Below are 14807 nucleotides of genomic sequence, written 5' to 3'. Positions count from 1 at the left end.
CCTGCAAATAGCCACCACATTCCAGTCTGGGCAACATAGCTGCAACCAGTCTTAAAAAAATAATAATAATAATCAAAGTGGCTAAATTAACAACTATTCTAACCCTGGTTTATGATGGGGAGGATGGGGTGAGAAAGGAAGGAAGGAAGGAGGGAAGGAATCTCAAGTCTTCATCATTCAAGTGAGTTATATAATTGATAAGCTATAACACATTCAAGTAGCAACATGAAATAAATTAAACCTGTTTGAATTACAGTGGATTTAAATTCATATCCAAGTGACCTGTATGAAAACACAAATATTATTTCCTTGATATCTTCTTTATTGCCTAATGAAATTCTAAACCTGACAGTATCGTGAGCAATGTGTGGAATTAATGAGCAATGTACAACAGCAGAACACAGCTCCAACTGTAGTCAGAGCAGGAAAAAAATGTTGTTTTTAAATCAACAACGTTTTAGATCTTAAATTAATTAAACCTGCCAATAGCCCTGCCCCAAGGAGCCCAGCTTTCTTCTCCCAGCCTTCTTAGAAACCTGCATTCCTAAAATTTCAGCCACCAGCACCTGTGGGCTTCCTCACAGGGAGTCACGCATAAAATGGCAACTCCTACAGAGTGGCCACCACAACATTTAGTTAGGAAACTGTGGCCTGAACCCAGGAGGCAGAGGTTGCGGTGAGCCGAGATCGCGCCATTGCACTCCAGCCTGGGTAACATGAGTGAAACTCCGTCTCAAAAAAAAANAAACTCCGTCTCAAAAAAAAAAAAAAAAAAAAAAGGAAACTGTGTGACCAAAGGCTGGTTTCAGAAAATACACCAGTCAGACCTGGGCTGTTCCAAAGCTATCACTGGAGACTGCTGGTGCTGAGCGGTGTCAGCTGCCCTGAGGGCACTCCCTACGGATATGGGTCATGTCTTGGGACAGGTGCATCCACTGCCTTGTCTACGTACTCACCTTTGAAGCTTAAGGTGTGCCTCCTGAGAAAACTCCACCTGCAGATATCCTGGTTATTAGCAACTGACTACCATGAAGTATTTCTAGATGAATAAAGTCTTCCTGCCACTCAAACATTCTGCAGAATATGGGCACTAAGGAGAGTCCCTTGCAAAGACAGAGTCTTCACAGAGGCCACAGATACTCAGTTGAGTCAGGTCAAGCATGTGGCATGAAACTGTCCTCAACTCCCCTCCGGATCTACGGGACAGAGAGAGGGAGGGAGGGATCTCTGCAGTCAAGAGTTGATCTTCAATTCAGGCCCCAGCCTCCCCCAACTCCTTAGCGTCTCCCACAGAAAGCATGTGAGTGACCCTGTGTCCTCTAGGCTAGTATGTACACGATGGCTGTGGTCCACGGTAAAACTCTACCAGAGGATAACGGTACGGAGAAGCACAAGCCCCACACAGCTGCAACAGAGCCAGAGGCCAAGGTGAGGCTGTTCAGCAGGCATGGTGCAGCTGAGTGTCGGCAGAGACCTCCCTCGCAGCTGCACCTGCCCTGACATGGCAGGCCCATGCACATGGCACCTCCCAATTTGGACCCAGCCACACAGCCAGTTCTTGCTCACCAGTTTGGCTGCTGCCCACTGGTTTTTGCTCAGGGAAATCTGATTTCCCACCAATTCCACTGTCCAGCCCAGGTATGTTCCCTATCCCCAGGCTACTCTTGGTCTGCACACTGTGCATACACCTGCCTTCCTGGTGTTGCCTGCTCCTGCAAGGTCTCCTTTCTTTTCTCTCCAGCCCCACTCTCTGAGCAGTGGCCTGCCTTTCTCCATTAAAGCATTCTGTATACTCTCTCTCTCCGTTCTAGAATGGAGGCCATTCCAGAAGACTCTTGCTCTTGTTCTTGAATCTGTGGGCTACCATCTTGGACCACTGGTCTTTTCATTCTTTCTCTCAGCTTCTGTCCATTACTTTCCTTCTGGGCTCTGTATCCTGCCCTGCACTAATCCCCTCCAACTCCATCCTCCTTCCTGTTCCTAACAAGTACCCCTCTTCATCCACAGCCCTTTACTTCTCCACCTCTATGGTGAATAGCCATCCTGGTCTGCCGGGACCTAAGGGTTTCTGGGAACATAGGACATTCCATGCTAAAACCAGGACAGCCCCAGGCAATTGAGAGGGTTGGCCCCTCTGCCTCCCAGGACCATTTAAAGTGACTTTCTGCCTCACAATCCAAAATATCATTTTTGTTTACACATCCCCACCAGGCATTCGAGCAACTAAAGTCAACTTCTAATGATGCCAATAAACATTTTAAAATGTCTAACACTTCATATTGGCGTTTTAATACCAGTTCAAGTAGCAAAGAACACACATTCATCCTTACTCTGAGTGAGTTCTTTTCAATGTGACCATTTTTCCATCTCTCAATGTTTAACCTGCCTCCTTTTTAGTGAGGTTTCTCCCCTTTCTCATTCCCTGCTTCCATTCTTCTCTGCCTTTCTCTCCCCATCGCTCCTTCTCCCGCCTCTGTCCTTCCTTTGGGTCCCTTCCCTCCCTTTTTCCCTTAGTGGCCTCACAGCAGTACAGAAGGACAGTAGTGGTTGTCACAGTAACCTCAGGAGGTTTCAAAGATGAAGCCAATCCTACAAAAGGCCTATTGGGACCCGGACAGGCAGCCCCATCCAGGCCCCTCAGCCACTTTCCACAGCTCCGCTGCCTCGTCACACACTGTCCCTTTACTATTGACCCAGAGTCTCAGGTACTTAGCTTGTAATTGTCATCTCTCTAAACTGTCTTCGTCTGGTTTTTTTTCTTTACCAGATTCCTCTCTACTATGGCACTGCAAAACGTGAAGCACCTTCCTGGCACATTCCTTGGCTGCTACCACTGAACACATACAGCCAGGGAGCCATTTTTCTTTTGGAGTCTTACTACTGATTACTTTAGAAAACATACCATATATCAGAACATCAACATAAGAAAACATATCAGAATATCAACATGATAAATGAAAAGAGATTATAGGTATCAGAAATCCTGCAAAATTTGCTAGAGGAAATTAAAACAATCCTTAGAGGAAATTTCTTTATTATTATTATAACTATTTTTAATGGAGCCTTGCTCTGTCACCCAGGCTGGAGTGCAGCGGTACGATCTCAGCTCACTGGAACCCCAAATCCCCAGGCTCAAGCAATCCTCCCACCTCAGCATCCCAAGTGGCTAGGATCACAGGCATGAGCCATCACATCCAGCTAATTTTTAAAAAATTTATGTAGAGGCAGCATCTCACTATGTTGCCCAAGCTGGACTTGAACTCCTAGCTGCAAGTGATCCTCCCACCTCAGACTCCCAAAGTGCTGGGATTACAGATGTAAGCTACCAAGCATGGCTGAAAAGTAATTACTAAGTACTTATATTTAAAAAGTAGTCCCCAGATGAGTGCAGTGACTCATATCAGTATTCCCAGAACTTTGGGAGGCTGAGGTGGTGGTAGATTGCTTGAATCCAGGAGTTCGAGACCAGTCTGGGCAACATGGCAAAACCCCATCTCTACAAAACATACAAAAATTAGCCACACATGGTGGCTAATGCCTGTCATCCCCACTACTTGGGAGGCTGAGGCGGGAGGACTGTTTGAGCCTGAATGTGGAGGTTGCAGAGCACCAAGATTGCATCATTGCACTCCAGCCCGGGTGACAGAGCAAGACCTTGTCTCAAAAAAAAAAACTAGAAAGGTCTAAAATTAATTATCTAAATTTCCACCTTAAAAAACTAAAGGGCAAATTAAACTCAATGTAAGTTGAAGGCAGGAAATAATAAAGATGAGACAGAAATCAATGGAATAAAAAACAGAAAAAAATAGAGAAAAATGCAATAAAACTCGATCCAGATTGATCAAAAAAATGAAAAACAGAAAAAGAATTACAAACATCAGGGATGTAAGAGGACACATCACTACATATGACACAAACAGCAAGGAGATGGATGACAGGCTAGAGGCAAGGGTAAGGATTAATTTGCAAAGGGGCTCCAGAGAATTTGGGGCATGATAGAAATTTGGAGGGGGGCCTAAAACTGGATTGTAGTGAGAGGCCTATAAACTTATTAGAAATTATTTAACCATACACTTACAAAGGGTAAATTGTGCGGTATATACCTTCACAGAGCTGTAAGAAAACGGATAAGGCATTAGCATGAACAACTCTACGTACATGAAATTGACAACTTAGATGAAATTGACATAGTCCTTCAAAGGTACAAACTACCAAAGCTTACTCAAGAAGAACCAGACAAACTGAATAGCAATATGTCTATTAAAGAAACTGAATTTGTAGTTTAACAATTTTTCCAGAAAGAAACCTGCAGGTACAAACAATTACAGGCAAAATCTTACCAATTTTACACAAACAGTTCCAGGAAATAGAAGTGAGAACTCTCCAACACATCCTGTGTGGTCACGTGGCCATCATCGTCCTAATACCAAACCCAGGCCAAGGCAGTATCAGAAAACTATAGGCTAATATTCCTTATGAACACACAAATAATTTTAACAAAATTTTAGCACATTCAATCCAAACAATACATCATGATCAGTGGGGTTTATTCCAGGAATGCAATGGTCAGCTTAACTTTTACAAAGTCCATCACCGTAATTCACCATATTAACACACTGAAGAAGAAAAGCCTTATGATCAATGCAATGGATGCTGAAAACAAAATTATAAATTCAAATCCATTCTTGATCAAAATTCTACGCAGGCTGACCAGCAAAAACTACAGAAAAAGGACCTTTGAAAATCTCATCTTCCATAAAAACAATGATAATATTGGCAAAAATTGTCAGAACCAACTTTTTCAGAATTCTGGAAATTAAAGACTTGCAGCAACATAGGGATCATTTATTCAAGATAAATGGATGACTCTCTGTAAGAACAGCAATTTGGGGGTTTTAGTTTACCCAATCCTTCCTCCCCAGCTCGGTGGTAGACTTGAAAATCAACAGCCTCCATCACAGTGGAAACCAGCAGCATGACAGCCACTAGTGGGGGAAAGCCCCATTTCTGGAAAATGTCACTATTTGACCTGTTTTGTGGTTCCTTAGAAGACCCCACTTGCACAGCTATCTTTATTTGACCTGACTCAGAGCTTGTGCAGTGGGAATAGTATTTTCTCACAGGGCATTTGTCCAATCAGAAGTACTTATTTACCATCACAGCTACTTGACATGGAAGATAACAGGGCAAACAACAGGCTAACCAAAATGCTTAAAAAGCAAAAATGAACAATGAGATCTCCACTGTAGGGCTCTGAAAAGTTGTGACATGTTCCTGAGACTCTAGGAGGCCCTGCACATGTGCAGGGCAGTATTCCCACTAAGGAAAGACCTTAAGTGCTCATATCTAGCTAACTTTCAGTCTCTGTAAGCAGGAAGTGGAAGCAAAGAAGGCAGAGTAGCAAACTGGCTGAATGTTGAAGACACGTCCTGACACACACTGAGTCCCTCAGCGAAGACTAGGAGACTTACTGGTTCCAGGAATTTAAATAAATCTTTATCTAATTGTTAGACTACTAAGCTAACCAAGCAGAGACTTCAATAGTTGCACATGACAAAGAATACAATGCAGAATTAGTTTATTAAAGTCACTAAGCAAACAACAACAACAAACAGCAACAACCATAAACCCTGGGAAAAGGAGGAAATCTGATTTCCAGGGTTGCCCCATTATATTGCTTAAAATGTCCAGTTTTCAACAAAAATATACAAGACATGCAAAGAAACAAGAACATATGATCCATATGCAAAGAAAATAAGTAGTCTTTACAAACTGTCCCTGCGGAGTCCAGATGTTGGACTTACTAGTTAAATCAGCTATTTAAAATATGCTCAAAAAACTAAAGGAAACTATGTATAAAGAACTGAAGGAAGGCCGGGCACGGTGGCTCATACCTGTATAATCCCAGCGTTTTGAGAGGCCAAGGCGGGTGGATCACCTGAGGTCAGGAGTTTGAGACCAGCCTGACCATCACAGAGAAATGCCGTCTCTACTAAAAATACAAAATTAGTCAGGTACATGCCTGTAATCCCAGCTACTCGGGAGGCTGAGGCAGGAGAACTGCTTGAACCCAGCAGGCAGAGGTTGCAGTGAACCGAGGTTGAGCCATGGCATTCCAGCTTGGGCAACAACAGCGAAACTCAGTCTCAAAAAAAAAAAAAAAAAAGAACTGAAGGAGGCCAGGTGCAGTCGTTCATGCCTGGAATCCCACTACTTTAGAGGCCAGTGCAAGAGGATCACTTGAACCCAGGAGTTCAAGACCACCCTGGGCAACATAGCAAGACTCTATCTCTTCAAAAACTGTAAAAATTACCTGGGCATGGTGGTGTGTGCCTGTAGTCCCAGTTACTGGGGAGGAGGCCGAGGCAGGAGGATCACTTGAGCCCAGGAGCTGGAGGCTGCACTGAGCTACGATCGCACCACTGCACTCCAGCCTGAAGACTCTGTCTCTAAAAAGTAAATTAAATAAATAAACCTAGAGATGCCATCTGGTGACTCTGTCTCTAAAAAAAAAAAAAAAAGAAAGAAAAAAAGAGCTAAAGGAAAGTATAAGAATGATGTTTCAGTACTTAAGAGAATATCAATAAAGTACAGAAAAGGTCCAGGTATGGCAGCTCATGCCTGCATTCCCAACACTATAAGAGACAGAGGGGGGCAGATCGCTTGAGCCCAGTTAGAGACCAGCCTGGGCAACATGGCGAAACCCCATCCCTACAATAAATATAAACAATTAGCCATGTGCGGTGGCACACACCTGTAGTCTCAGCTATGTGAGAGGCTGAGGTGGGAGGATAGCTTGAGCCCAGGAGGCAGAGGTTGTAGTGAGCCGAGACTGCACCACTGCACTCCGTTCTGGGTGACAGAGTGAGACTCAGTCTCCAAAAAGAAAAGTTCTGATTAAAATGAAAATGATTTGAGCTGGAAGACGGAGAAATCATTAAACCTAAAGACAAGTCAATTGACATTATCCAGCCTGAGAAACAGAAAGAAAACAGAACAGTCTCAAAGATCTGCAGGGTTCCATCAACTACACCAACATATACATAACGGGAGCCTCAGAAGGAAAAGAGAGGGTTAAGAGAACACACTTCTTTGAGAAAACAATAGCCAAAAACTCCCCAAATTTGATGTACACACATCCAAGAAACTCAACAAACTTCCAAGGAGGATAAACTCAAACAGAACCACACATATCATGATAAAACCACTGAAAGACCAAGAAAAAGAGAAAATCTTGAAAGCAAAGAAAATGACTCATCACTTACATAGAACCCTGATACGATTAACATCTGAATTCTCATGAGAAAAATAAAGGCAAGAAGACAGTGAGATAATACACTTTAAAATGCTCAAAGGAAAAAAAATTCCCATCAAGAATCCTATATCCAGCGGGTAGACATGTTGAGAATGGAGCCAGTGTGCTAAGGCGGGGAGAACAACACAGCGAGTTTACCCCGAGACATGCTGGCGTGTGGAATGGGTGTGCTCACCGGACCCACTACTGAACAGGCCACAGAGTCTGGCCCCCTCAAACGGAGCCAGAAAAGGGCGCTTCTGGACCAGCCTGGGTGCACTGCCTGAGCTGCTCCTCTGGGGCCAGGGGTGACTCCCAGAGCCAGGGCCCTGTGTCAGGGGCAGTGGAGTAAACGGGAAAGTGGAATGCATAAGACTAGGTGGGTCCTCCCATAGGACACGGGTGACTGAAGGGGCACAGTACAATAAGATGTAAGAAGTTCTAGACCAGGTCAGGTGCGGTGGCTCATGCCTGTAATCCCAGCACTTCGGGAGGCTGAGCCTGGTGGATCACTTGAGGTCAGGAGTTTGAGACCGCCTGGCCGACATGGCGAAATCCTGCCTCTAATAAAAATACAAAAGTTAGCCAGCTGGGTGTGGTGGTGCACACCTGTAATCCCAGACACTCAGGAGGTTGAGGCATGAGAATCACTTGAACCCGGAGGGCGGGAGGTTGCGGTGAGCCGAGATTGCACCACTGCACTCCATTCTGGGTGACAAAGCGAGTCTCGGTCTCAAAAAAATATAAATGAATGAATGAAGTGCCAGACCAGGAGCCACAGACCGTTTTTGAACCAAACTCTCTCACTACTGGTCATAGGGCTTTGAGAATCACTTAACCTTTCTGACCCTGTTTTTTCATCTTTATAAACATGACACCCAACTTCTTCACATGGTGGTGAAGGGAATCAAATGAAACCATGTATGTGCACGTACCTAGACGATGGGCAAGTGCTAGACCAGCGGTTCCCAAAGTGTAGTCCAAAGACACGTGGGGGGTCCCTAAGACCCTTTGAGAGGGTCTGCTTGGTCCTCCCTTTCCCAACTAATATCTCCATCTGCGTGAGCCCAGAATTCTTTCAAACACTTCCTCCAAAACAGCTGATATGAGACTCCAGTTGTCCTTTATTAAACCAAAGAAATTTTCAATAATATAAAAACCATGAGCCAATTTTCTCACTTTTAATAGATAATTTCATTAGTGTTAATTGTATTAAAAGTTAATGGGTTTGTTATTAAGTGAATATTTTTTAAATTTCTGGTTTAATTCCTCATAACACAAAAACCAATAGATATAAGCAAAGGCTTTGGGGGTCCCCACATTATTTTTAGGCGTGTAAACAAGTCCTGAGACCAAACCTTTTGGGAACAGCTATGTTAAATGAACCGCCGGTGTTTTTCACCAGGCGAGCCGCTTCTCAGAGAAAAAGATTGGGTGTTCACGTTTGCCATTTGCGGGAGGGAGGCAGTTTTGTTTCCTGGGGCCGAGTCCAGGTAACTCGACCGAAGGTGCATACCCATTTTCCGGGTAAAACAAGGGCCCTCCCACAGGGAGGCGAGGGCGGCAGCGACCTTGGACCACCAGGTCGAGCCGGCGCCTGGGAGACGCATGGTGCTCCCGTCCGGCTGTGTTCCCGTGAGGGCGTGGGGAGGCCACGCCCGGCCAGCAGGGCTGCAATGGGAGCCTACCCGCGGCGAGCTGGGCCGGGGCGGCGGGGAACAGGGACCTGCACTCACAGCCTCAACAGCGCCGCAGCCGCCGCTCCGCGCGCCGCCCTCCGCAGCAGAAGTAGCGCCATCTTCCCGACGCGCGCGCCCCGCCCCTTGCCTTAGCCACGCCCACACAACGTCCCACGCCCCCACGGCCACACCCCCGTCCACTCCCGGCCTCGCTTTCTTCGCCCCGCCCCGTCCCGCCAGCCACGCCCTCCTTCCGCCCAACACCTGCCCCGCCCCGCGGCGAGTCCGGAGGTCACCTGCCCGGCTCAGCCAAGGTTCAGGACCTTCGTCCCCGCTGTCATGCGGGGCAGAGTAGAGGATCTGAATGGATGGCTCCTCTTCGAGCGGCCTCTCTGTGACCAAATCCAACTCTCTCCGAGCTTCTGAGGCAACTGTTGACAGACTGCGTTTTCCCAGCCAAAGGGCCAACATTTCTAGAGATTTCTTTGCAGTTTTTGTTGTTAAAATACCGCCTCACACTTTGTGAGCCCCACCATGTGCATATCTTGGTTAGCAATTAATCAAGAGCGGTCAAAGAGAATGCAGGAAGGCTGCATCCTGGAACACACATACCTTCAATAGTTAGAACAGCTGTTGCCACTCTCTGAGCAGGGAAAGTGGTAGCAGCTCTTCACTCTGCCCCCTGCAGTCGTTCCGCAGCAGTGAGAACGCCAAGGCGTTAAAACAGGCCGGACCCTGCCCCTGCCTCTTCCTTCTCCTTCCCTGATCCAGCCGGCGTCCACCTGCCGGCCTCCACCTGCCTGGGCCTATGCTACCCCTAACGAGGTCTTTTCCTTCGCCCTCTGCAGGTTTCTTTTTCAGCTGTGAAAAAGAATGTTCCATGCTCTAGACTTATACCTGAAGCCCTTTCTCAGAACCTTCCAGTGGAAGCTGAATTGTGCTCTTGGATACAAAAAGTGACCATTTAAACAAACAAAAGCCTGTTCAGCCAGAGTGGGTTCCAAGATTTGGAAAAGTAAGGTGACTGGGAAGGTGGGTGCTAAACTTCTGCTGGGACTAAGAAATTGGTAATATTCCATATCAACAGCAGAAACTGCTCAGCCCCTCGGCGCCCTCCCCCAGCTCCTACGCCTTCTCCACCTCAGGCCTCTCCTGTTTACTCCAAATTGGTCACTTTCTTGTCACCACCCTAGTCCCAGCCAGTGCCTGGCCCAGTCATACTGAAGCTTGAGGCAAAGGCAATTTCAGTAACACCAAAACTGTCTTTAATTAAAATTTTGATATTTTGTTCATAATGGGATTTTTCCATTATCTTAGTTTTTCGTTTAGAATATTGTTTTGTTTTTGTTTTGTTTTTGAGACAGAGTCTTCCTCTGTTGCCCAGGCTGGAGAGCAGTGGCACGATCTTGGCTTATACACTGCAACCTCCACCTCCTGGGTTCAAGTGATTCTCATGTCTCAGCATCCCGAGTAGCTGGGACTACAGACAAGTGCCACCACACCTGGCTAAGGTTTTGTATTTTTAGTAGAGACAGGGTTTCACCATGTTGGCCATGCTAGTCTCGAACTCATGGCCTCAAGTGATTCAACCACCTCAGCCTCCTGAAATGTTGGGCTTATAGGCATGAGCCACCACTCTGGGCCAATATTACTTACCTTAATTACTGAGACTGCTTCTTAAATTTTGCACCCAGGCTGGTGCTGCACTCACCTCACTTAAGTCTGATTCTGGCCATCATCATCCTTTACCTAGATTATTTCAAAGCCTCCTTGCTCCCATTCTTCCCTGCTACAATCACTCTTTTGCCATACAGCCCGGCTGACCTTTTAAAAGCATGACACAGCTCCCAGTTCCAGAATTGACTTGCTATGTTTTGATCAAGTTTCTTAAGCTCTCTGTTTCCTCATCTATAAAATGGAGATATAAATAGTACTCACCTCATAGCGTTGTTATAAGGATAGACTGAATTTACACATACAGAGTACACACAGCCTGGGCAACAAGAGCAAGACTCTATCTCAAAAAATATATATATATAAGCAAGTTCTCAGTAGTGTTAACTACTCATTATTATTGTCATTGCATCACTTCCCTTCTTAAAGCCCTTTGGTGGGCCAGGTTCAGTGGCTCACACCTGTAATCCCAGCACTTCGGGAGGCCGAGGCAGGCGGATCACGAGGTCAAGTGATTAAGACCATCCTGGCCAACATGGTGAAACCCTGTGTCTACTAAAAATACAAAAATAGCTGGGCGTGATGGCTCACACCTGTAGTCTCAGCTACTCATGAGGCTGAGGCACGAGAATTGCTTGAACCTGGGAAGGAGAGGTTGCAGTGAGTTAACATCACTGCACTCCAGTCTGGGTGACAGCACGAGACTCCATCTCAAAAAAAAAGCGTATATATATATATATATATATATATATATATATATGATGAAAATGTTCTACCAGCCTCATTACAGTTGAAAGCTGCCATGTAACTAGTTATCCTTATTTAAAATGCCTTGGATCTAAAGTAGGTCCTACTGTGACTTATTTGCTAAATGGGTCAATTTCAGATTCTGCTCGAAGAAATTATAGCTATGCCAATTTTCACCAGCAATGGTATGAGGTTATAGAGTTTCTTCACAAGATTACTGACACATGCATTTTGCTCATCAGTAGGTAGGTTACCAAAAACTGTTTCCTAATGCTAGTACATGTTAAAATAAAGCTTTATTAACTTTACCTAGATAGTATATGGGCGTCTGGAGGACACATGTATTAGTCCGTTTTCACACTGCTATAAATAGCTGACCCAGAATGGATAATTTATAAAAGAAAGAGCTTTCATTGACTCACAGTTCAGCATAGCTGGGGAAGCCACAGGAAACTTACAATCATGATGGAACGTGAAGGGAAATCAAGGCACCTTCTTCACAAGGAAGGGAAATCAAGGCACCTTCTTCACAAGGTGGCAAGAAGGAGAATGAACGCAGGAGGAACTACCATACTCACTGAGTGAGTTCTCAGATCTCGTGAGAACTCACTCACAATCACGAGAACAGCATGGGGGCAACTGCCCCCATGACTCAATGACCTCCACCTGATCTCTCCCTTGATTGGGGGATTATAGGGATTACAATGCAAGATGAGATTTTGATGGGAACAGAGCCAAACCATATTCACATATTCCAGATATAATAGAGAAAGGGATCCAGAGTTCCTCCTTTAGGGCAGTCAAATCTGTCTTCACTCACAGCCTCCAAAACTGAAAAGTACCAATTTTCCAAGGGCATTAGAGAGCACGTGAAATTTAGTAGGGTGAATAATTCTGAGATCCACTATCCTGTTGAGTTGAGCAGTCTGGAGGAATAGGCACTTGGCAGAGACACGGGAAAGAAGGATGGGGTCGGAGCATACTGGGGACAGGGAGCAGCCCCTTATTCCCTAGAGGTCTGATGTTTCTAGCCTACCCATTCCAGGTTCATGGCCGAGGCACCTGTAATAAAATACAAACTAACAAAAGAAAAGCATATGAATGAATTTAATGTAAATTTTACACGACATGGGAGCCTTCCTATAAAAATGAAGATGCAAAGAAAAAGTGACATGTATATTTTTTCATGCTTAGGTTTAATGAGGGGTGGACAGTCACAGAGAAGTGTGATTGGAGGGCAAAAGCATCTGATCTAATGGTGATAACCTGGAAGGAACTTAGCAAGGCCTGTTTGGTCAGGCTGTTTCTGTGTCTTCACAGACAAGGATGTTCCTTTCCTTCACCTAAAGTGGTGGGCACTTATCCAATGAGAATCTTATAACTGCCAGGTGCAGTGGCTCACGCCTGTAATCCCACCACTTTGGGAGGCTGAGCTGGGTGGATCACCTGAGGTCAGGAGTTCAAGACCAGCCTGGCCAACATGGTGAAACCCCGTCTCTACTAAAAATACAAAAAAATCAGCTAGGTGTGGTGGTGTATCTTTGTAATTCCAGCTATTCAGGAGGCTGAGGCAGGAGAATCACTTGAGCCTGGGAGGCAGAGGTTGCAGTGAGCCGAGATCCCACCACTGCACTCCAGCCTGGGTGACAGAGTGACACTCCCTATCAAAATAAAAAAATCTCATAAGCTGCTTCAGGGTAGAAGGACAGGGCAGGAGGAAAATCAGCGAGACCTTCCCGCTTTTGCTGTTTTTCAAATGGCAAGGTGCCATATTTTGAGGAAGTGTGTCTTGAATCCCATCAACCACAATAAAATTAAAAATTTTTTTAATGTTTTGGAGAGATGGAGTTTCACTCTGTCACTGAGGCTGAAGTACAGTGGCATGATCATGGCTCACTGCAGCCTCAAACTCCTGGGTTCCAGCGATCTTCCTGTCTTGAGCTTCCTGAAGAGTTGGGATTATAGGCATGAGCCACTGAGCTTGGCCAAACAATTTTTCCAAGAAACCATCTGTGTAGTATAAGAGATAGACAGATAAATGAGAAAAGGGTGGATTCTGTGGTCCACTGGTGGTCTGGGGGAAGGGGTAAAGAACTGCTGCAATTCCTTCTGCATAAGAGGGTAGGGAACTGGGGGGCCTTGCAGAGCAGGGAATGGAGTCCTGGAATGTGGTGGAGACTGACTCTGAAAGTTTTAGAGGAAGAGTAGAGCAGGCAGACAGAACACAGCTGGGATCTGAGGGATCGTCTGTAAATTACCTGAACACTCAGATCTTACCAATGTGGCTCTCAAATACAGGTTCCCTGAAGAAATGAGTTACATTTTCACTACGTGATCTTATAACTGTGATGATCTTGTAATTGCAATTGTGATAATGAGTCAGGAAATAACTCCCACTGTGTTAGAAATATTTGGGTTTTGTATTGGCTCAGTTTTTGGCAAATAGGCGCACCCAAGGAGACATTGGATGAAAATATCTAATCAACCTACGGTTTACCGTAACATGTAAATGGCTTTCATGTGGCAAGGAGCAGGAACGAATAGGAAAATGAAGTTGCATTCTTCTTTCGTGATCAACACCAAAGGCTCTTTATCAGAAGCCGGTTTTTCCTTCCTTTTGGTGTCTGGCCGATATAGGTTATTTTCACCAAAGTTGAGTCTCAAAGGCTGAGCGGGACCAGTGTCACTGATTTAAGACATCAGAATGCTGCACTTAGAAAGAGGCATATTAGAAGTTCTGTGGGATGATTTTTAAACACTGGCACAGATAGAACTCCACTCTGAGATCATCCATCCCTCCTGCTGCTATGATACAAAACCCTCCCAGCCTCACCTCCTGGCAGAGCCGCCTTTGATAACACTGATGACTCTGTCTGGCCTCCTTGGGGAGAGAGGAGGGGACTGTCTCTCAAATTTAGGCCAAAGACAGAATAACGAACGACCACCTTGTGACCTTCCAGGCCGTAGCTTCCTCTCTCTAAACCGAGGGAGTTTGTCTACATAACTTCTAAAAGCCTTTTCTAATCTCAGCCCCCAAAACTGTGTTGCAGTTTCCCCTAATGTCAGCAAGCAAAGGGTGACCCACACACACCTCAGGCTCTCCCAAGCCCCCTTCCCTGATCCTCCCTTCCTTTTCCCATAGCACATCTGCTTCTAATTACTGCAGAATGTACTTAATATATGATGTCTCTGTTGAACATGAGACTTACAGGGGAAGGGGTTTGGCCTGTTTTGTTCACCAATATATCCTGAGCACCTGAAACAGTGCCTGGTGCCTGGCACCTGGGGGAGACATTTGAATTCAAAGTGTTGAATCTTAGGCCGGGCGCGGTGGCTCAAGCCTGTAATCCCAGCACTGTGGGAGGCCGAGGCGGGTGGATCACGAGGTCAAGAGATCGAGACCATCCTGGTCA

At 45.5% G+C, this 14807-nt stretch overlaps 1 protein-coding gene across 5 annotated transcripts in view; it reads right to left on the bottom strand.

The window, feature by feature from the left end:
* CLYBL (citramalyl-CoA lyase) overlaps positions 1-9103 on the bottom strand; it is a 297363-nt gene extending 288260 nt beyond the window's left edge. For all 5 annotated transcript variants that reach the window (XM_017503564.2, XM_037729604.1, XM_017503563.2 and 2 more), the window contains exon 1: positions 9031-9103. In XM_017503564.2, coding sequence (XP_017359053.1) covers positions 9031-9092 — 62 coding nt within the window. In that variant the 5' untranslated portion in view covers positions 9093-9103. The remainder of the gene's footprint in view (positions 1-9030) is intronic.
* Between the last annotated feature and the right edge of the window lie 5704 nt (positions 9104-14807).

This window comes from Cebus imitator, unplaced genomic scaffold (genome assembly GCF_001604975.1).
Source record: "Cebus imitator isolate Cc_AM_T3 unplaced genomic scaffold, Cebus_imitator-1.0 Scaffold312, whole genome shotgun sequence".
Lineage (NCBI taxonomy): Eukaryota > Metazoa > Chordata > Mammalia > Primates > Cebidae > Cebus > Cebus imitator.
Note: the sequence above shows the minus strand (reverse complement) of the source record. Positions and strands in the feature narration are given on the sequence as shown.